The 24000-nt window shown below is 47.3% G+C and overlaps 1 protein-coding gene across 3 annotated transcripts in view; it reads left to right on the plus strand.

The window, feature by feature from the left end:
* dcc (DCC netrin 1 receptor) overlaps positions 1-24000 on the plus strand; it is a 348912-nt gene that overhangs the window by 77326 nt on the left and 247586 nt on the right. For all 3 annotated transcript variants that reach the window (XM_070552526.1, XM_054744659.2, XM_054744660.2), the window contains exons 2-5: positions 1941-2291; positions 6286-6573; positions 14350-14500; positions 15842-15978. In XM_070552526.1, the coding sequence (XP_070408627.1) occupies positions 1941-2291; positions 6286-6573; positions 14350-14500; positions 15842-15978 (927 nt within the window). The remainder of the gene's footprint in view (positions 1-1940; positions 2292-6285; positions 6574-14349; positions 14501-15841; positions 15979-24000) is intronic.

The following is a 24000-nucleotide window of genomic DNA, read 5'->3' on the forward strand; positions in this document are numbered from 1 at the left end:
GTCTGTTTGGCAGAACATGAATACACATCAGCTTTCCGACGAACACAAACGAACCTAAAAGAAGATGATGAATGTGTGAAGAATCACGCTGGTGAGCAGAAGACTCGTGCTCAGACTCAGGAGAAGAACCGGCTTCATGTTAGAGATGAAATATGAAGAAGTGACTGAAAGGAGGACCTGAATCTGCAGGGCGATGCGTACAAGGGCACGCTGGTGTGTGTGTGTGTGTGTGTGTGTGTGTGTGTGTGTGTGTGTGTGTGTGTGTGTGTGTGTGAGAGAGAGAGAAAGCAGTGGAAGTGAATACAGATTGAGCTGTCAGGACGGTGATTTACTGATACAGGGGTGTGGGGGGGCGATCAATAAGAAGGAAACTGTGAAGGAAAAGAGAGGAGGAGGATGTGGAGTAGAGTAGATGGAGGTAAACGGGAGGAAGGGTGTGTGTGTGTGTGTGTGAGATGTGGACGGACGTCCGTGAGAGGACGTGATGCAGCTGAGTTGGCGTGTTTTCACCGGGAGCTGTGTGGCGGTTCCCGTGTCGTCACCATCCTGCTAGCTCCTCAGTTTTCCCTCAGCAGAAGACGTGTAGACACCTTAAAGTGATTTCACTGTTTGTGTTTGTTTAAAGGTTGTTTTTGTGCAGAATGCAGTCCTAAACTCTTTTAAAGGGGCAATATTTACATCCTGTGGTCACATTTGCTTTCTGCAACCCATTTTTTTCAAGAAAACTCACTTTTGCACCACTGTTCCGTGAGTTACGGGTCAACACTATGAAATTTTAGATGGCAAGTGAAGACAAATCACACACAGTAAGCTGATAAGTAGATAAATACATTGTGATATCTGATGTTAGCACCTGGGTGTTTTACGGAAAGGAGCACTTACTACATTTATTACGGTAATATTACTCTGGCTTTACAGGAAGTGCAGTTGTTTGCCTGTTGTTGTTAAAGGTCTGGAGAAGCAATCAAACAAAGTAAAACAACACAACTGACTCATTATTCATTTGACTGTAATGTTCAGCTGTTGGTAATTAGAAAAAGCACCTTGAGATATTTTGATCTAATTCACCGTTAGCATTGCTAGCTCAACGTTATTATTAGCGTAAAACAAAAAGATGCCGTGGCTTCTTAGGGGTACAAATGAACGTTGCTGTTTGCCATTTTAATAACAATTTTCTATAATTTTACAGATAGGATCCAACATGGCCGATCGTCCGTATGGATGGTCTATGTAGCGTCCATAATGTTAGCGTGTTAGCATCAGGTCATCTCCTTCTCCATTCACCTGCTACGCTTCGGCGACTGTGGATCGGCCTGAACTGAAAGTATTTAATTCTTCCTTTAATGGACTGAATGTGCGTGTTGACTTGGCTTTATAGACTTGTGCCGGCACTTTCTTCTGCAGATGGACTTCCTAACAGACAAACTTTTTAAGGGCCTGTTAGTTTTCATATGAAGTTATAAAGAACACACACGGGACTCTTGAAGCTGATCGTTCCTGGTCGGGGCGTTTCCTCTTCCCGGTTGGGAATCGATCAAGGCTTTATTAGGTTTTTGTTTAATGTCGTGTTTGTCTGATAAGTCGTCCTCCTGAGGACAGGAAGCTGTGAAGTTTTAAAACAAAGAAGGATCCAAACATCAAAGAAGAGCCGCTGCTTCGCTTCGAAGTTCCCGCAGTCGAGATGTGGTTTCAGCTCGTCCTGAGTCTATCAGGCTTTCCAGGGAACGCCGACAGAGGCCGAGCGGATCTGGCTCGTTGAACAGAACCAAACACTAAACATGACAGAAATAAACCTTATGCTGTTGTAAGTGACGGTGACATTCAGACCCTTTAAACTGAACAAACACATGACCTCTGCTGACCTCTGGGATCACTTTAATCGATTTATTAGTCATTCCCATGTTTCCGATCCATCTGACTCCCTGCTCTTCTCCCCACAGCCTCAGACTTCCCGTTATCGTCCTCTCTGTCGAGTCCTGGCTTTGTGGACTTCGGTTTCACTCAGGAACCTCAGGATGCGGTGACGGTCCGAGGCGGCACGCTGCAGCTCGACTGCCAAGCTCAGACAGACGCACCGACTGGACCGCCAACCATCACGTGGCGGAAAGACGGCGTGTTGCTCAGCACAGTGGTGGACGAGCGACGGAGACAGCTGAGCAACGGGACACTGCTGGTGCAGAACGTGCTCCATTCCAGGCACCACCGGCCTGACGAAGGGGGTTACCAGTGCCTCGCTACACTGGACGGACTGGGAAGCATCGTGAGCCGGACGGCGAGCGTCACCGTGGCAGGTAGGGGGCGACATTTGAACCTTTTACACCTTCACTAGTCACGCAGAAACAAAAAGTGAAAACTTTGTTTATTGTTCCACTTTAATGTTGAAAAATGCAAAAGTTAATCACAAGATCAGCTGATTAATATTTATGTTACATGCAGTGTTGCCACAGCTACCTTTAGACAGTAATGTGATTACTGACGACTGATCACTACTGATTGATAAATGAGATGGTAAATGGCCTGTATTTGATATAGCGCCTTCTAGAGTCCTGGAACCCCCCAAGGCGCTTTACAACACAATCAGTCATTCACCCATTCACACACACATTCACACACTGGTGGGGATGAGCTACCATGTAGCCACAGCTGCCCTGGGGCGCACTGACAGAGGCGAGGCTGCCGAGCACAGGCGCCACCGGTCCCTCCGACCACCACCAGCAGGCGAGGTGGGTTAAGTGTCTTGCCCAAGGACACAACGACAGCGACAGACTGAGTGGGGCTCGAGCCTGCAACCTTTCGATTACGGGGCGAGCTCTTAACTCCTGTGCCACCGTCGCCCAACCAAAATGAGATGGTTTTGGTCACACCGTCTTATCCAAGTGTCGACTCCTGGCCTCAGCTCACAGCTGTTTCCACATTTAGCTGGAATCAGATATTTAAAAATGTAAAACATCAGAATAAAATCTTTTTTATTACTACACATACTTGTAGTGACTATCATACTAATATCTATATAGATAGATAGATAAATAGATGCAGATCTATCATGGCTGCACAGGAAAAGGCCCTGAACACCAGACTAGACCCAGGGTGGAGGCTAGAAAGCCCTGAGACGATCCACCACGTAACTGCAGGTGTGAGATGCTGGCAGAGAAAGCATCCATGGAACGCCACAACCAAGTGTCTGGCATCGTGTAGGAACATCTGTGTAGAGTATGGACTGGAAGCTCCTGTGGGACCTCCAGATCCAGACTGACAACCAAGCAGACATTGTGGTGGTGGACAAACAACAAGAGGCCAGCTGCTGTGGTTGGTGTGGCGATAACAAGTGATGCAACACAAGGAAACAGAAACAGGAGAAACTAGAGAAGCACCAGGGAAGAACATCGGTGGTGCCCGGTCAGACGTCTCAGTCCAGAAAAGAGAAGATCTAGGAACGGCTAAGGTGCCGCAGAACCCTCAAGCTCCCAGGCCTCTGGTGGAGGACCCGAGCTCGGAAGGATGAGACCCCCCGCGGAGCGTGGGTTGGGGGTGTTTCTTACATGTATAATGCTTCTAATTCCCTGGACGTTTCTTTGTTGGGCTGTAAAAGGTGTTTGCTAATCAGCTAGATCAGGTGATTTTATGAAGATTATTTTTTAAAGTGAATAATAAATAATTAAAATACAAACAAACAAGCTGGAGCTGATCTACCTTCCTACCCTCACCTATGTTCACGAGGGTGGCCGGGCTCTCCCTTAGAGATAGGGTGAGAAGCTCGGTCATCCGGGAGGGGCTAGTAGTAGACCCGCTGCTCCTCCACAGCCATTTGAGGTGGCTCAGGCATCTGGTCAGGATGTCTCCTGGACGCCTCCCTGGTGAGGTTTTCTGGGCACATCCAACCGGGAGGAGACCTAAAGGGAGACCCAGGACACGCTGGAGGGACGATGTCTCTCACCTGGCCAGGGAACGCCTTGGGATTCCCCCGGAGGAGCTGGCCCAAGTGGCTGGGGAGAGGGAAGTCTGGGCCTCTCGCCTTAGGCTGCTGCCCTCGTGACCCGACTCCGGATAAGCGGAAGAGGATGGACAAACAAACAAAACAATCACCAAATCTGCTCATAATTCCTATCTTTGTGGGGCATTAGGAGTTATTTATTACACACATTAATAAACAAATAAGGATTAAAACCTTGTGTAGGAATAACTATAACAGTAAATGTTCAGAGAGCACCTTGACCCGTCCTTGCTGGATATATTTGATGAACAGAGTTGGTTCCGTTTAACATCCTCCGTCTGTTTCGCGGCTCATATTTATTTAATAAAGCCGAAGTAGCTCACCTGTAATGTAATTTACAAAGTGCAGCGCGGCCTCGGATCAATACGCTTTATGGAGCGAGTTATTAGACAAAGAGCTTCGCGGCTTTAAGAGCTTCGCCATCATCGTGTGTTTGGAGTCGCGGCCGATCTGGAGTCGGCGCAAAAACAAAATTAACATCAAATCTATCAGAATAAGTGGAATCAGCGGCGCCCGACGTAAGCAGGCAGAGTTAAACACGTTTAAAATCACACAGAGAACAGCCTCAGTTCAGAGAAACCCAGACTAATCCTCAGCCATCTCAAACGCACGCCTTTCGTGGCACTTCACACAAACTCGTGTGTTTTGAAGCTTTTATGCATTCACCACTTCATATTCGGGTGTTTAGTCAGAGCTCTTCTGGTTTCTGCTGCGTGTGGACTTGATTGTTTGGGATATTCCTGCGCTAAACCCCCCTTAGATGCCTTTTTTTAAAACTTTCTCAACCTTTTTTTAAGACATTTTGGGTTTAATCTCACACTGCCCTCCCCATTAGATTTTCTTATCATGCCACGAGTCCTCCCGTCATGGAAAACCTCGGATCAGACAGCGATCCCATCAGACTCCGCGGCCGACTGTTTCGGGAGCTTTCGTCCGTCTGGAATGAAACTTTTTAGTTCTTGATGGAAACCAAACGGAACTGTTTTCATTTCAAAGTGACTCTAATAGAAAAAATCCTTGTGAACATTTAACAAAAGGAAAATCTGAAGTCCTGAAAACCGTCGAAGATAAAACGTCGAGATAATGATTTCCTCCCAGCAGGGATCCATAAAAACCAGTCAGACCAGATCAAAGGAAGAAATGAGATGATTGTGCGTTTTGGATGGAAATTAAATGAGTAAAAAGCCACATTTCAGATGATGATGATGATGATGATGATGAAGAGCCACAGGCTCAGCCAGCGTGAGAACCTGACCAACATCAAAATCAGTGCCCCTGTACGTGGCATCGTGGCGCCGTTGTCAGCTCTGATCTCGTAAGTGTGTGTCGTACTTTCATCGTTCTCTGTTGGGAGGTTTGCTGCTGTGCAACACTTAAGTTAAATCTGTTGGCTTTGAGGCGAACTGGACTCGGTCAAATCAGAACCAGCGGATCAGAGCTGAGCAGGAATCCCATCGAAATCAGCCTTCAAACCCAGAATCCCACGAAAGGACGTCGGACTGCCGGAGCAACGGGAAACACCCAGATGGTCATTAATGCTGCATCTGGAGACTCTTGTAAAGCAGCCACGGTGGCGACGGTGATGTTGATGACGATGATGGTGCGGGGGGGCGTGTTCTTTCCAATTGCAACGTCGACCTCGTCTGACATCTGTGTTGCAGCTCTAGATTCTGTAATTCATGCCTTCATCATTTACTGATCAGATTATGCTAGTTGTGTACTTGCTGCTGCGGTCTCGACCACGAACGGGCTTCAGGCGGTCCACAACACTGACCGGCTGAGTCGTGTTACCCAGATTGTGGCACATCGGCTCCCGGTCCTGATTCGCGTACGGTTTCATCTTGCTTTTGGTTTTAAAGTACTGAACGCGCCTGTCTGCCACGCTAAAGCCCTGAAAACCAACGGGCTCACTGAGGTCAGCCTGTTGCTCTGATGAAGACGACGATGATGATGATGAAGACGACAACGATGATGGTGGAGGCCAATATGATGGTGGTGACCCGCACTTGTTTAGCACCTTTCAAACTCAGAGATGATGGTAGTGGTGATCGTGGTGATGATGATGATGATGATGATGATGAGGAAGATGATGGTATACTTAACTAGGACCACATTTCCTAGTCTGGGGGTTCAACTTGCCCGACGAGCACACATCTCATCCATAACATAGACAAACATAACTAGATAAGAAGCTAAAACTCCCGACTAACAGCTGATTGCTGTTAAACACACAAGCTGAACCAACATGGCGTTTGTTTACATCTGGTTCCGGTTCTCTTCCTGTTCTCCTCCAGGTCCGCTGAGGGTGATCGTTCCGACCGAGTCCGTGTCCTCCTACCTCGGCGACACGGCTCTGCTGCGCTGCGAGGTCTCTGGTGACCCGGTACCCGTCATACGCTGGCAGAAGAACCGGGAGGACTTGCCGCTGACCTTTGAACCCGACTCCCGCCTCGCGGTGTTGCCATCCGGCTCGCTGCAGGTCAGCCGGGTTCAGCCGCCAGACTCGGCCATGTACCGCTGTCTGGCCGATAACCCGGGCAGCACCAGAACCGGGACGGACGCGGAACTCCGAGTGCTTCCAGGTAATGGAAGTGTTTATTCCAGCTCTTCACCGTGAGTTTTGCCGTCGGCAAGACTTGAAACCTTTCATCTGCTTTACTGTGTGGTGGCAGTCGCTGCGGTCTAAATAGTTTTAAATCATCACAAGAGTTTAGCTTCAGCAGGTTTCAGACGAGTCAGCTGGTTATTAATAAACCGCTGTTTATGTGGAGGTAAAAACGCCGTCCAGCTTAAAGACCAAGTTCACTTGTTTCTTCTACACATCTGCAGGGACCTCTAGTATAAATGGCTGCCTTGAGAATCAATCTCAGTGGGGAAAAAGCTCTGGCGCTCCTGTTTCAGGAAGTAGACGTTAGTTGGAGGAGAAATAGCTTCAGGCGACAGGATCTGGAGTCTTATTTCCTGACATCTCTCCTCTGATTGGCTAACAGCAACATGACTCTACCACCGAATCTGTCTGCTCTGCAACGTTGATGTTTTACCTCCACAAATAACACGAGCCTGGAGGAGTTCTGCTGTGTGGTGGAGGTGCTAATGCTAACAGTTAGCTTCTACTAGCTGTGACGTTCTCTGCTGTTTCCTGGACGCTAAACCAACAACAGCCCTCCCTGTCGTGAGTCCAGATGGGTGAGTCCATGAATGTTAGTGACAGGGTGACGTAGATCTGTCAGGATTTTCTAATCCGAGAGTTTCACCGTCTGTTTTCTATCAGAAGCTACTGCAGCAGATAGGTGTAGGAGACTATCTTCATGTTCAGCCTGCATGAAACACTCAGAGTGACCCGTTAGAATCAGAAATAATCAGTAAAGGACAGTTTCTCGGTGAACCTGCACTCCAGAGCTTAAGTGAAACCAAACACACTGAAGTCATTATTAAAGGGACTTTACAGACTTTTGAATTTTTATGCTCGCGATTGCCCCCTCAGGCCAAAAGTGTAACGGCAGCTTCAATAGGGGGCTCGTGCACGAGGCGCGCATGCTGTATGTGCACACTCCTTAACGAAAATAACAGCTGAGACAGTCAGCTCCGCGTGTGTGTGTGTGTGTGTGTGTGTGTGTGTGTGTGTGTGTGTGTGTGTGTGTGTGTGTGTGTGTGTGTGGCCCGGAGGACAGAGGACAGGAGAACGTGCAGCTAATTAATTAAATAATGTGGTTCTGTAGCTTTCTCTTCAGCACAGCCGACAAAGGTTTATGATGGGTCAGTCCTCCTGCATGCTCAGATCATTCCCTTCCCTTGCTTGAAAAATTGTTTCAAAATGAAAGTTTAACCCACATCTTTTTTATCTGTGAATTCAATGCCGTTCGGCGAGTCTCAAATAAAAATTTGGGCATCTTACTGTAAAAAAATATACATTAATGTAAAAAAGAAACTCTAAATGAACTATGTTCACATCCAGAATCAAACCCGGGACTTCAGCACGAAATCCAGAAGTCTTACTAGGCGAGCTAAAGCGCCAGTGGCATCTCCTGTATCCGTAACATTTATATCCTTGATGACAGCTGAAACAACGTTCAAAGAATGGTTCAGAGGGCGATGCCTGAGCGTGAACGCGCATGAAGCAGCCTGCTCGACCCGAGCATCTCTCTTTTTCTGTGATTTTACAGAAAAACAGGCAATCACAGTAAAAATGCCAGGGCTCATTCTACAGGACCAGGGCATTGCAGGAGAATGTATGAAGAAGACATTTATTATTTCTATACATGTTTTGGCCGTCACACTTCCATAATGCCCCTTTAAGGGTTTTATTATAAGGTGTGTTTGTAATTTTTGCCTCATGCATAAACTGTGATGAGTCTAAAGTCTTGATTTGATGGAAGCAGAGCTAATGTCTCATTACAAGTTCTGCTCCGGTGGTTTTTATTTGGTTCTGAAGCCCGCAGACGTGGTTTAGTCAGCTGGTGGCTCAGGCTCTCGGCTCCCCGCTCCGGGAGTCATTTTCTGTGACGGAATGAGATGTAATGCATGTATAGGGTGTGTGTGTGTGTTTGTGTGTGTGTGTAGTAGAGGGGATGGCTCTGCAGGGAGTCTGTCAGACACCGATGTTACACTCCACATCTTCCAATTACTCACGGACGTACGCCGTCCACTTTATCGCTCAGATTACCGCCCAGGTTGGCCCCACTTAAACACCGCTTTCAGATGAAATTATGAAGTGTTTCTGCGTTCGCTCACAGCGGGGGGTCCTCCCCGGGGCTGGAGCGCCGACCTTCAGCAGGATAATCACGTGCTCTTTACATTTCAAAGCCTGACTCTCCGTCTCTAGGCCCACACGGAGCAGTCCCACAAAGTTAGACTCGGAGACTAGGAGAGGATTTATTTACAAACTGTTCATCACCTTCGTGCACGGCGGAGCGTTGGTGTCGCTGCAAAGCAGAGGTTCTCCATACTGCCTAAATTATAAGATGCAGAGACACAAATCCAGGGCCAGTCTAGTGGTTTCTGCTGCAGAGACTTCCTGCAGCCCTTCACAATAAGAGCCTCAAGCTGAAAATCAAAAGATCTCAAGCTTATAGACATCGTTTAGCATAGTTCTAGGATAAAACGTCCCCTAACACACACACACACACACACACACACACACACACACACACGCACGCACGCACGCGCGCACACACACACACACACACACATACACACACTAACACACACACACTAACATACACACACACACACATACACACACACACACACACACACACACACACACACACACACACACACACACACACACACACACACTAACATACACACACACACTAACACACCACTAACATACACATACACACACACAGAGACAAACACACACACACACACACACACACACACACACACACACACACACACACACACACACACACACACACACACACACAACTTCCGTTAACTCGAGGGTGAAAACATCGCGTCTCCTCGGCTGAAGGAATTTCCCGGTTCAAACGGAAAAGTCCGGCGCCCAGAACCCCGATGCTCGTGGGTCAGTGTCTGTGGTTCTGGTTCACCTCTGAGATGTTCTGGTCTTGTTGCTGTCGCCCTGTGTCCTCCTGCCTCTGACTCCGGCTGGGATTAATGACCCCGCGCAGGTTTGGATCCAAACATGCAGAAGTTTTTAGTTGAATTTGAAGCGATTTTTGATTTGAGCCCTGTTCCTGGTTCAAATCCTCTTTTCTGTTTGATCGCTGCGGCGTTTTAATGCATCAGACGATTAAGCTTTTACTGTTCTGACCACATGAAGGCTTTATCCGCTGGAGCCATCAGCCCCACTTGGAGGTCAGAGATTATCAGATGTCTGATTTCCCCGTGTCATCTTCAGATAATGCAGTCCAGTCGCGCTGACCTTTAACTGCCAATCTACTCGCTTCCGGGAGATTTCACTCCCCGGATTAAAGAAGGAAGTCCGAAGCTCGGCTCTGTCTTCCACAGAAACTTTAAACAGCGGCGGTCGGACGGAGACAGAAGTGCATGGTGCTGATGTTTTCAGAGGCGGCACTAAGCAACCACAACTTTATGAGCACCTTCGCTGGCGCTGCCGGTGGAACTGGCAGACTCCAAACGCTGCTGGGTGATAAAAGAGTCAGGTGGGTCGGCGCCAACAGCCGGACCTGATATTCATCATTATAAGAAGATTTTATCCAGATGTAGCTGATGACCTCAGTCGGACAATAAACAAGCGTTTTGTCTCGCTTTCTCACGATGATGTCATGACCATGTGTTTCCAAGTGTGTTCCCTCTTGGCTTCCGTAGCTTCCACACCACGACATCATCTGAAGACAATCATTTGTTGTTGAGTTTGGGGCGGACTAATACGTGATTCAGCAGCAGATGATGTCCAGATGTTGCTCCGCCCCCATTGTCATGCTTTCTGACGCCTTTGGAAGTGTCACCCGACCGATGCACAAGCGTTAGTCGTGTAAACGTGGTAAACTCAGATTTCTTTGGTTCTGGAGGCTTTAACATCACGGGCAGCAGGAGCTCAGGAGGTGGAACGGGTTGTACAGTAATCAGAAAGTTGTTGGTTCAATCCCGGCTCCCACCAGAGAATGCTGCTGTTGTGTCCTTGAGCAAAATACTTAACCCGCCTTGCCTGCCGGTGGTGGTCTGAGGGACCGGCAGACTCGCCTCTGTCAGAGCGCCCCAGGGCAGCTGTGGCTACATCGTAGCTCATCACCACCAGAGAGCCGGAAAGCAAAGATCTCGATTTACCGCCCAGCCCTCACCTACGGTCACGAGCTCTGGGTGATGACCAGAAGAACAAGATGGCGGATACAAGCGGCAGGCATGAGTTTTCTCTGCAGGGTGGCCGGACTCAGCCTTATGGACAGGGCGAGGAGCTCGGACATTCGGGAGAGCCTCGGAGTAGAGCCGCTGCTCCTCCATATCCAGAGGAGTCAGTTGAGGTGGTTTGGGCATCTTGTTAGGATGCCTCCTGGACGCCTCCCCAGGGAGGTGTTTCAGGCATGCCCTGCCAGCAGGAGTTCCCCCGGTCCACCCAGGACACGTTGGAGAGGTTACATCTTCGATCTGGCCCAGGAATGCCTGGGGGTCCTGCCGGAGGGGCTGGTGGAGGTGGCCGGGGAGAGGACGGTCTGGAACTCTGTAGTTGGGATGCTGCCCCCCGCAACTCGGATAGGCGGAAGAAGACGAGACGAGAGAAGAAATAATCTGGTGGATCGTTTTATTGTGATGCTTCTAGCTGAAACCTGTTTCTACCTTCCTTCTTAATAATCCAGATCCCCGGTTCCTCGTTTTCCTGCTGATCATTGCTGCTTATTAATTATAACAGAGTAAAAATACATCAGCTGGAAATCCACCACACAGCAGAACTCCTCCAGGCTTGTGTTATTTGTGGACATGTGACAATGGTAGTGTCCTGTCACAATGTCCCGACTGATCATGCGCCCTGGCTACTTGGCCAAGGGGATGTGCCTTTGGCTGACTGGTTAGAGCGTATGACTCTCACCCGGGAGTCTGGGGATCGAATCCCGCCCGGGCCCTCGTTTATCCACCTTGCCACAGACATAAAACATCAACGTTGCAGAGCAACCAGAGTCAGTGGTAGAGTCGCGTTGCTGTTAGCCAATCAGAGGACAGATGACCTCATATCAGGAAGTAAGGCTCCAGATCCTGTCTTGTGAAGCTCAGCTGTGATGTGGGTAACTTCCAGTTCCTGGAAATGGTGCACCGGTATATTTCTTCCTCCAGAGAACGAGTCACAAGGCATTCATTCCTACTAGAGACCTCTGCGGATGTGTTGCTCAAACGAGTGTTCCACACCTTTAACCCCAAATGAATGAATGCTAATAGAGTCGTGGCCGTGTCCTGGTGCAGACCCACCGGTGAAAACACACGTGACCACTCGGCCCGACGCTGGAACCCGTTTTATGTGCAGCTGTTTTGGTTTGAGGGAAGAAAAAATTCACACAACGTCCAATTAGCAAAAACATTTTTTGATTGATCTCATGAGAGACGAGCGGATTATTCTCTAAAAGCAGATAAACTGCTTGTTTGACCAGTGAAAGCATTTAATCCTTTATTAAAACAGCTGATCTGTCATCTCTCTGTTTAAAATTAATGTTTAAAACTAAGAATTTCTGACAGATGCTGAATATTTCGCCTCCAGGAGTTTGTATAACCTCTAAAACCCAGAAAAACGTCCATTTGCCCACATTCTCCAGTCGCTGAAAAGCTCTTTTTTCCCCGATAAAAGTCAAACTTTACAGTTTAGAACGGTTTTGTAAACATCTTCCTGAACGTCGCGTTGCATACTTCTGTTGAGACTCGTCGTAAATGAAGGACTGTCCCTGAAGAAGCTGGCTGGAGATGGATCTGGGAGCAGCAGCAGCTCCTGGCTGTTTGATTTGTTGCTTTTACATTTGCAGAAAAGAGTGTGTCTGAGACCTGAACTAAAGGAAGTCCCGCCCCGAGCAGGGGCGTGTCCAGGGAGTGGCCTGGGGGTAGCACATGCCACCCTTGGAATCTGATTGGCCACCCCAGGTGCTAACACACTAATTTACCTTTAAACAGGCTTTTCATTGCCCACAAAAGGCTTGGGGGTAAAACAAAAAAGGCATAACCATTGGTGCCACCCATGCACAAAGTTGTGCCTCACCTGGGCCACCCCATTTTAAAAGATCTGGACACGCCCCTGGCCCCGAGCAGAGCTGTGGAAACACGAACGGACCGTTTAGTTCTGAACAGCGGCGCTGCATCTCTGTTTCAGAGGAGTCGTGTCTCTGGCTGCATTACTTTGCATATTTTGTGTCCTCATTGGGATGCAGGCGGCGTCCACGTGCCATCTGACTTGCTGACGAGCTCCTTCGGCGACGTGTCTTAGAGAAAATGAAAGTGGCGGTGCTGCTGCTGTGTGATGATCTGTGTGATCCGTCTCTACGCGCCGAACAAATGTGCTGCGTGGAGTTTCTCTTTGTTCTTCTGTTTGCTGCTCAGGTTCAGCGCTTCTGGTTACCTCTGCAGAATCCAGAGGTCACATGGGGTCCTAATTCATCATTTCATCTCTGTGTGTGTGTGTGTGTGTGTGATGTAATTTCCTGTCTGCTGGAGGATACAGACTCGTGGAGGCTGCAGGGCTTCTCTCCCGAGGCAGAACCGACCTAGCTGGACTCCGTCAGTGACATGAAACTTTTAAATGTTGGAGTCCGGAGCTCCAGTCGGCCCTGCAGCAGCGACCACGAGGTCCCTAACCCCAGCCCGTGTGTCCGGTATCCACGGCAACAACAGTGGTGGCTCGTTTTCATTTAGGACCTTCAGCCTTAAGGTTCCTGCTCCTCATCTAGAGGACTCCAGGCTGCTGTGCCACAGTGCCCATGAGCCAGATCCAGACTCTTGGCTGGCACCAGAACCGGTCCAGATCTCAGACGTCGTGGTTGGATTACGTTGGAGTTGAAGGGTCGATCTGACTATGATGACATTCACTCACCAGGAATATTCCGCCTGTCGGCATTGGCCGACGACATCGGGCGGACGTTCCAATCTTGGGTTTGTGTTCCTCGTGCGGAACCAGAACCTCTCCTCAACCTTTTGGAGTGTTTAAGGTGTGATGTGAATGGGATGAGGAGAAGCAGAACCCAGCAGGAAGGTTCTGAAGCGTTTCTCATCAGAACCGACCCGGAAGGGCTCGTTTAAACGAGTCCAAACTCCGGCTGAAGGATTTTAGGGTGATAACTCCTAAACCGTTAATGATGGAACACCAGAGCTTCAGGGTGAGACCATCAGCATCAGACTCTGGTTCTGACGGGTCCATCCTGGTTCTGATGAGCTAAAGCCGGTCCGTTATCAGGATCTGGGTCGTGTTTTATGGACGCAGCTCTAATCTGCTTTTTAGTAAAAGTCAGTGAGTTAGTAACCAGGTAACTAAACTAACCAGGTTAATGAAAGCCTTCAGATTAGATCTTCTTCTTTCTACTCGAAGCAGGAATCCTGAGCTTTTTTCCCAGAGGGCTCCACTTGGAGGCAGCCAATAGGAAAAGCACCTTTTAAGCCCCTCCCCCTGCCTCCGTGTACATGCACCTTGTGCACCGGAACCCACAAAACGACGCTTTTACCTAATTAGCATAATCTGTTTATGTGAGGTTTGTAGAGTAAATCCTGCTGAGACGTTATCCCTAATGGGATGGATTCCCTAAGGAGGTGGAGCAGGACTCGCACATCGTTATGATCCTGATCCCTGTCCAGCTGTCTCCTCAGCAGAATAGTACTTTATACGTTTTTATCCTGGTTTGGTCGCTAAAAGCATTCCTAAACGTTCCCGCTGACACTGGAAATGTTTGCTGTCTGCACTCTAGAACCCGGACTGAGCCGGAACCTGCAGTTCCTCCAGCGTCCTTCCAGAGTCACGGCTCTGCTGGGAGCCGATGCCGTTCTGGAATGTTCCGCCTCCGGATATCCGACTCCCAGCATCCACTGGAGGAGAGGAGACGAAGTCATCCAGAGCTGGTTTGTTCTTTATGTTCCGGTTGATCCCGTCTGATCCGTGAAATGTGGAATATTAAATATTATTACTTTTACCGGGACCAACAAAAGAAAAGACTTTATTCATCGTAAACAATTAAAATATGTTTATTCTTTTAGTTTTTTATTCTGATATTATTCAAGTTTTTTACTGAAAGTCATTTTTCATAGATTTGTTAAAATGAAAAACTTTTTGTCGTGTTTTTTAATAAAATCTTTTCAATAGTTTTGCAAAAACAATATTTTATAATCCTGATATTTTCTTATTAGAAATTAATAAAAATCTGATTATGATAAAAATTCCGTTTACAGTTTTTGTTTGTTTGTTTTAAATTTGCAGCTTTTTAATTAAAAGTCTGGGCTCGGACCATGGCCGCATTTTTTGGGGGGGACAGGGGGACGTGTTCCCCCCACTTTTCCAAAGTCCCTTTTTGTCCCCTGGACTTTTCACCGTCCAAAGACAACGTTACGCCATTTTAGACGCTGGTGGAGCACGAGGGCCAAGCGGAAAACAACCGCCTGTCCTTGTTGCCCCCCCCAACACACACGCACGCAAACACACACACACACGCACGCACGCACTCACATACACACACACACACGCACGCACGCACTCACATACACACATACACACACGCACGCAAACACACACACACACACGCACGCACTCACATACACACATACACACACACACACACACACACACATACACACACACATACACACACACACACACACACACGCACGCACTCACATACACACATACACACACACACACACACACATACACACACACATACACACACACACACACGCACGCACACACACACACGCATGCACTCACATACACACACACACACACACACACACACACACACATACACACACACATACACGCACGCATGCACGCACACACTCACATACACACATACACACACCTACACACACACACACACACACACACACACACACACACACACACACACACACACACACACACACGCACGCATGCACGCACACACTCACATACACACATACACACACACACACACCTACACATACACACGCACACACACACGCACGCACGCACACACACCACACACACACACACACACACCTCTAAAGTCAAAACTACGTCCATGGTCCTGACTGAGTCGGTCTGGTCGGTGGGTCGGGGCCTGACCCGGTCCTCTTTGACTCGGCTGAGCTTCACTTGTCTCTGGTTCTCTTTAGAACAGAACCAGAACCAGTGAATCTGGACTGAGAACCAGGAAGTGAGTCAGTTTAATCGGGTTCTGATCCGACGTTGTGACCTTCTGTTTTCAGGAACAAGAAGTTCTCTCTGCTGGCGGGCAGCAACCTGATCATCAGAACCGTGACGGACGATGACTCCGGTACCTACAGCTGCACGGCCACCAACAAGAACCAGAACATCACGGCCCAGGCAGAACTCAGCGTTCTCGGTGAGTTCTGGGCGGGCTCAAACCTCACACATCTTCTTCTAAAGGGTTCTGATCCAAACTCACGTCAGCACCACTGAAAACGGGACCATCAGAACATGAAACAGCCAACAGGAGCAGTTGTCCGAGTTCTGCTCGGATCAGAATCGGCTGATCGCTCCGTCGGAAGCGCCGAAAGTGAGACGGGAATTCCACATTCAGGACAAAAAGTTTGTTTGACAGAAAACTTGCTAATAAATAATAATATTAGAGGGATTTATCACACAAACACGCATTTTTATACAAATACAACTTTAACGTTCATGACTCTAAAAATAGAAACAAAAATCTAAATGATTAATAATTTATTAATAATAGAGAAAACAGGAGTAGTCATGCATAGTGTCAATAGGAAATAGTCATATGGAATAGCACATCCCTCCATGCAGGACTCAGAATCCCGGGTCGGCCCCCACATTTCACATTTCCAATCCGAGGATGAAACAGACGGCGGTATTTATTCTTCCTGAGCAGAGAGAGTTGAAATCAAACAGAAGCAGCTGTTGTTTGTTCAACTCTCAGGAGCAAATCTGCAAATTAACCTTCAGGTGCTCAGTCTCCCTCCAGCTGGGCCTCTCCGCTCGTCTCCGTCCTTTCATGTCTTTGTCTCTGCCGTCCCTCATCAGTCTTTGTGCTTCCACATCACATCCATATCCCGTCTGCGCTCTGCCCTCACATCGGCCTGCGAGCATCTCCTGATGATTCCAGCAAACAGGAGTTGGTGCTTTCAGTCTGTCGACATCTGGGATCATCAAGAGCTCGGAACATTCGAGGCTAATTCCCCAAAACGTCCTCCGGAATTGATGACGATGTTTCAGAAGAGCGCTACGACAAAAAGTCTCTCAGGAACTTCAAACGAAACTAAATCTGCTGTTTTCTGCAGAACAAAGGACATGAAAGGTTTTTGGGTTCGTCTGGTGAGGAAAACTTTTCCTGGAAGACGGAGCTGTCCTGGGAGGACGCTCTTGGATCTGTGTGAAGAATCTAAAACAGAAATAAAAACAGCTGGAGAGGAAGCAGGAACAACAAACCAAGACAAATCCCTAAAGTCAACGCAATCATCATGTTTCAGCGTCATGCCTGAACAGCCTCTGTTCAGAGATATAGAGATTCTATCCTTCAGGACCGACGAGCTGCAAATTTAAAACAAACCAACAAAAACTGGATGTAGATGAATCAGAAAAGTGATGAAGCTGTAACCTGATCTGGTTCTAGTTTTATTTAGCATGCGTGGCAGCTCTGCGCGTCTGTAAAATTCACATTTCTGACTTTATTTAAAATAAATAAAATAAACAATGAATGAAATAATAAAGCTGCTGCAGGTGTGATGATTTCACCCATCAGCCCATGTTCTTCCACTCACCTCTCCTGTTTATAGGAAAGTCAAATCCTCCCACCCACAGCCAAACTTTCCACCTGCTGGGAGTTTCGGTTTTCAGAGACAGAGGGATGTTTGATCTTCGGACAGAAAAGATTTAAACCTTCTTAAGCAGAATAATCTGATGAAAGTGATCCGGCTGAGTTTTCTCACTTAATATTTGAATCGGCTCCATCTGCAGACTGAACCTGTTTTTCTCACACGCTTCAGTCGCTTCCTCTCCAGCAGGGGCGCCTCCAGAACATTTTGATGGGGTGGCCAGATGGGGCCAGAGAAATTTTTGGGGTGGCACACCAAATTGGTCCTTCTGGTAACTCTGCGAGAATTTAGCCTGTGGTAATGTGCTGCATTGCACCTTTATTCATTTTGATTAAAATAACATTAGGTATCCAAAACATTTAACTTAAAATTTACAAACACAAACATTTCAGAAATATACATTTCACTTATTTAAAATGTTATCCCTGATTTAATTTAAAAATGTTTTTTTTAGGTTAATTCACCTGTTGCTGTGTTTAAAAAAACTATGGAGATAAAACTTTTTAAAAGCAGAAAAAATGTTTTTTTTTTTTATTCTGATTATTTCTTTACTCATTAATTGTAATATTTTATTTTGTTTTACAATTATGTCTTGAATAAACAAGATCAATATATGGTTTGACTGAACATTAATATGATTAGTTAACACTGGCTTTTCCTGGGGGGGGGGGGGGGGGGGGGGGGCAATTTTATAGGGGTGGCCATGGCCACCCCTGGCCACCCCTTGGGGGCGTCCTTGGAGTTCACCTGGACAACAGACTGGACTGGAGAAAGAACAGTGAAGCCATTTACAAGAAGGGACACAGCAGACTGCACTTCTTGAGGACGCTTAGGTCCTTCAATGTCTGTAGCAAGATGCTGCAGATCTTCTACAAGTCTGTTGTTGAGAGTGGAATCTCTTCATCCATCGTCTGTTGGGGTAGCAGCATCAGAAGCAGGGACCTGAAAAGGCTCAACAGCCTAATAAAAAAGGCTGGTTCTGTTCTGGGGACGACTGTGGAACCACTGGAGGAGATAATGCAAAGAAGGATTCTCCAGAGAATCAAGAAAATGATGGACAACCCTGAGCATTCTCTTCACAAGACTGTCCGACAACGGAAGAGTGTCTTCAGTCAGAGGCTTCTTCAGTTTGGCTGCAACACTGACCGCTACTGGAGATCCTTCCTGCCAACAGCCGTTGTAATACACAACAACTCATTGATGACTTGATTATTATTATTATTCTGAGCTACTACAGCAATCAATTTCCCTCTGGGGTTAATAAAGTATTTTTGAATTGAATTTGAATTGAATGTACGAAGACGTGTGTGTTCTGCCTCCACGGGGCAGCGGCCATGATGACATGATTAGGATAACAAATGTGTGTGTTGTTTCTCATCATAATGAGCGCTGCCTGGCTCATTAGCTACTTCCTGTTAGCAGCCTAATGAAAGGCCAGACAGCATCACTGCTATCTGTCATCTTCACTGCGCCACTGTCAGCTCCAACCTGATGGATGAGGTTCAGAGGCGGATCAGCAAATGTAGAAGCATCAACAAGCAGCGGTTCGTAGCCGTAAAGAGTTACGAAGCTAAAAGCGGGGCCTCCTCCTGGATCCTTCTGAGGTGGATCCGTCATGGAGCCGACCTGTCGGTCCTGGACCTCCAGCAAAGGCTGGATCAGATAGAAATCTAGAGGTTAGCGCAAAACGGGGTGCTATAATTTAAATCGCTCTTAAAGCTTTTCTGCCTTGGATGAGGGAGAAACAGTTAGCGTTAGCATTAGCTTCATCTGTCTGTAAGAAGCCACTGCCACCACGAGGCTGGGGGTGGGGGGTGGGGGTGGGGGTGGGGTTAACAAACCACCAACACGTCAGTGGCCATAATGTCCTGGCTAACGGAGACGTTATTGTTTAGTCATTTTCGTTCCTGTTTCTCACGACCTGAAGGGCCACAGTTTAAATAAACAAAGACTACGAATCAAAATAAACAATAATAAATATAAAAAACTTCCTAGGTACATAAATACATTATTATCCATCTCACTAATTATAATATCCGATTCATTGTAACAAAATAATCATTAAAGCTGTAGTGTGTAGTTTCCAGCCACTAGAGGGCAGTGCTTGTAGAGGTTTCAGGGTTGTTTTACACCACATCTTCCTGACTGTCGCTAGCTAAAAACATTACAGTAAATGTCACCTGTGGAGCAGAAAGGATGCAACCTTGGTGTAACTCCCCAGACTTTGATGGTTCTTCAGGTAATTCCATAAGAGAATGCAATGCCAGTTGTAGTTTTCAGGTGCTGTGTTTTCCAGATCGGCTTGGGGGCTTGCGCCTGCCGATGACGTCATATTACGGCAATACCGCACGGCCAAAATTTATTGCATCTCTTTTTCAAATCTGTTCTTTTATGTATGTTTTGAAAAAAGTTTAGCAATTTCGTTATTAAATTCATGTTTTTACTGCCTACATGTTTTTGAACGAAGTAAAGTTACTTCCAGAAGTTGTATGGTCAATCAATCATCTGGTGTGACGTCATCGACTGGCGCTGGCCAGAAGGAAACATGGCGTCGCCCAAAGAGGCTAGACCCGCACCTTATGTACTTTAGACCTGGTTTTTATGGTTATATGGTAAACAGCTAATGCTAGTCCAAGCTTCTGCTAATGCCAAATTAGCTACTGCTGTCCTAAGCTTCTGCTAATGCTAGTCCAAACTTCTGCTAATGCTAGCCCAAACCTGCTAATGGTAACTTAGATACTGCTAATGCTATCCCAAGCTTCTGCTAATGCCAAATTAGCTACTGCTGTCCTAAGCTTCTGCTAATGCTAGTCCAAACTTCTGCTAATGCTAGCCCAAACTTCTGCTAATGGTAACTTAGATACTGCTAATGCTATCCTAAGCTTCTGCTAATGCTATCCCAAGCTTCTGCTAATGCTAGCCCAAGCTTCTGCTAATGCCAAATTAGCTACTGCTGTCCTAAGCTTCTGCTAACGCTAGTCCAAACTTCTGCTAATGCTAGCCCAAACTTCTGCTAATGGTAACTTAGATACTGCTAATGCTATCCTAAGCTTCTGCTAATGCTAGCCCAAGCTACTGCTAATGCTAGTTATTTTTCAACAACTGGATATAATTTTATTTATTTTTAAAAACATTTTGATGGATGTTATAGACTAAAGGTAAAATCTGCTGATATAGTCTCTTTAAAGTAGAAACCAGAAACACAGTTCATTATTAATTTTTATTTTTCCGTTTAGCCACACCCATTGGTCAGTGGGCGGGGCTAATACTGTCCTTGCTGACATAATTGCTTTGGTCTGAAGGGAATTTATTGATAGTATAGAAATCCATTTTACTGGGATTGATTCATCTTGACTTGAAAAGTAACCAAACAGATAAAATCATAAAAAGTAATATAGAATAAAAAATATATAATTATTGTTTTAAACTGATTGTTTGCGTTTTATAACACGTTTGAATAAAAGGATAAATCTAAGTAAATAACGTGTGCATTCGTTCTCTGCAGATGAATTTAGGTTGGGTACCTTCTGTAGCATAACTAAAGGGATGGGCCAGCAGAGCATCAGCCAGCTGGAGCTGGGAGATATGATGAAGGAGCCTGAGGTCAGAAGTTTCTGCTCCTCATTCGGCTTTAGATGCTTCAGGAACCAGGAGGAGTCTGCAGACACACCTAGCACACGTGCACGTTAGTAAAACTCAGGCTGGTTTAGTCTCTGTGGTCTACGCTAATTATATCACTTATATGTTCACGAGTACACACACACACACACACACACACACGGTTCCTCCCAGATTAATTGCAGGCTCGGTGAATCGCTGAGGGTGTTTTAGAAAACATTTAACAAGCTGCCAAACTCCCGCTGAGTCCACCGGCTGCTCCTGATCCTGATCCTGCCGCCATCCACCCAAAAACACACGGAAACCGCGATGGGAATACGTGAAAGGGACCGGGAAGGAGCTCCAGCTCCAACAGGGAGAAGCAAGCCTTCACTAACACAAATGTGGGATTAAAGGACGGGAAATGGGAACGTTTCTCTTCTTCAGGATGGAAAATCAGCCACAACTTTTCCTCGTTGTGGGATCCTCAGAGGCTCCAAACTGGAACAGTTTTTCACGTGTGAAGCAGCTTTTAATTTAGCATGGAGTGTGATTGGGAATTAGAGGGAAAAGAAGGAAAAGACAGTTAGGAAAAGTGGTGATAAAACAATCTGTGAATAATTGTTGAAGGAAGATGTGGACAAGGAAGGTAGTTTTTGTTTATTAGCGACACATTTAGGTGATTTTTATTCTTTATTTATTTGAACTGTGGCCCTTCAGGAGAAAACGGGACAGAGAAACACTACACGATATAAACAACTCAATCCACCTAATGAAGTTCCAAGGATGAGGTCAGCTTCTGGCTGACGTCCATTAAACATCCCGGAAAACCAGCTTCCTCTTTCTCCGAGGGCTACGGGTCGTTCAGCTGGCTCCGCGTTGACGGAGGGAATAAAGTTTGGAACACAACGGTCGGTCGGCACGCGTCCCGGATCAGTTAAAACACGAGTGAAGGTGTTTGTGCTGCCGCTCTGGAAAGCTTTGACTCGTTTTCCCGACACGGCCGCAACCATCCTCCATGTTTCTGTGTCTCACTGTGATGAGCTCTGAATCGTTTGCTAATGTCTGGTCTGATTATTGGATCAGCTGTAGCCAGTGATGTGCTGTTTGTAAACATGTGAGCTGAAAGCTTTCCCTTTGACTTTTTATTCATGTCCTGAAGCCCCGGACCCATCCGTGTCTCCGCGGAAACGGGATCAGCATCTTGCGTGAAACAGCTTAATTCTTTCATTCCACAGCTGCAGATTAAGCGTCGCCGGCTCTTTGCTCGTATTTGGTGGAAACTGTTAAATCCGTCTCCGTCTGTCCGACCGACCGACAGCAGCTGCTCACTTCCTGGTTTTTATTCTCCCCACGGAGGCAGAAGAATCAAATCTACCTGGCCTCTCTTTGTTTTCATCTGTGAGCTGGGATTGGGAACGTGTGTGTGTGTGTGTGTGTGTGTGTGCGCCTGTGTGCGTGTGTGTGTGTGTGCGTGTGTGTGTGTATGTGTGTGTGTGTGTGTGTGCTGCAGCTCTTTTACATCCACCTAAGACCTGATCAGATGTCAGTTTCACTTCTGATTGATTCAGGTTGTTTTCAGCAGCAGCGCCCTCCGAGTTCTCCGGGTTCTCTGGGTTCTCCGGGTTCTCCAGGTTCTCTGGGTTCTCTGAGTTCTCCGGGTTCTCCGGGTTCTCTGAGTTCTCCGGGTTATCTGGGTTCTCCGGGTTCTCTGGGTTTTCTGAGTTCTCCGTGTTCTCTGAGTTCTCCGGGTTCTCCAGGTTCTCTGGGTTCTCTGAGTTCTCCGGGTTCTCCGGGTTCTCTGAGTTCTCCGGGTTATCTGGGTTCTCCGGGTTCTCTGGGTTTTCTGAGTTCTCCGTGTTCTCTGAGTTCTGCGGGTTCTCCGGGTTCTCTGGGTTCTCTGAGTTCTCCGGGTTCTCTGGGTTCTCTGAGTTCTCCGGGTTCTCTGGGTTCCGTTACAACTGGTTTAAAACATGAATTTCTTCGTTTTAAACGCGCAGATCGTCATCCTTCCAGCTGATTGTGAAATTGCTTCCCCTCTGACGGCCATTTGTCTCCACTCAGCAGCTTGTTTGACCTTTGACCTGTCACTGCTCTCTCGCAGCCTGAGCGGGTTTGTTCGTCGCTGTGATGTCACCGTTTGTCGCCTGGTTTCCTGCGTGTTTGTCAGACACGATTACAGTCAGGGCAGCCTCACCTGTGAGAGCGTAGCGGCAGGTGCTGCTGGCCCCGGGCGTCTGGTCCGGGTCGCGGCTGTGCTGATCCGTTGGGACAGCCGCGGCCACGTTGAGCTAATTACACTGTGTTTAAATATACACAGTGTCGCCTTGTCACCGTGACCTCTGCTGTCCCCCTTTAAAGTGTTGCCGTGGCGACCAGTTGGCCTTTCTGCTGTAAGGAAAACAAGAAGCTGTTTTTGCTTCTGTGAATGATAATCCTGAATGACACACCTTTTAGAGTCAGAGGACTCCACAGTGTATCACACACACACACACACACACACACACACACACACACACACACACACACACACACACACACACACACACACACACACACACACACACACACACACACACACACACACACACACACACACACACACACACAGAGGTGGTGATGAGCTACAATGGAGCCACAGCTGCCCTGGGGCGCACTGACAGAGGTGAGGCTGCCGAGCACAGGCGCCACCGGTCCCTCCGACCACCACCAGCAGGTGAGGTGGGTTAAGTGTCTTGCCCAGGGACACAACAGCAGAATATTGTCAGGAGCTGGGATTGAACCTGCAACCTTCCAACTAGGGTTGTCACGGTAACCGGTGTAGCGGTAAACCCCGGTAAAAAAGTTGACAATAATAATAACGTCTTGTTTTTTAAAACATATATTATCTCGCTGGATTACCGTGGCTGCGGTGTCGGCGCGGTGACCCTTACCAGCCACCGTATCATCTGCTGAAGTTGCCGGCGGCACAT

Source organism: Nothobranchius furzeri, chromosome 6 (genome assembly GCF_043380555.1).
Source record: "Nothobranchius furzeri strain GRZ-AD chromosome 6, NfurGRZ-RIMD1, whole genome shotgun sequence".
Lineage (NCBI taxonomy): Eukaryota > Metazoa > Chordata > Actinopteri > Cyprinodontiformes > Nothobranchiidae > Nothobranchius > Nothobranchius furzeri.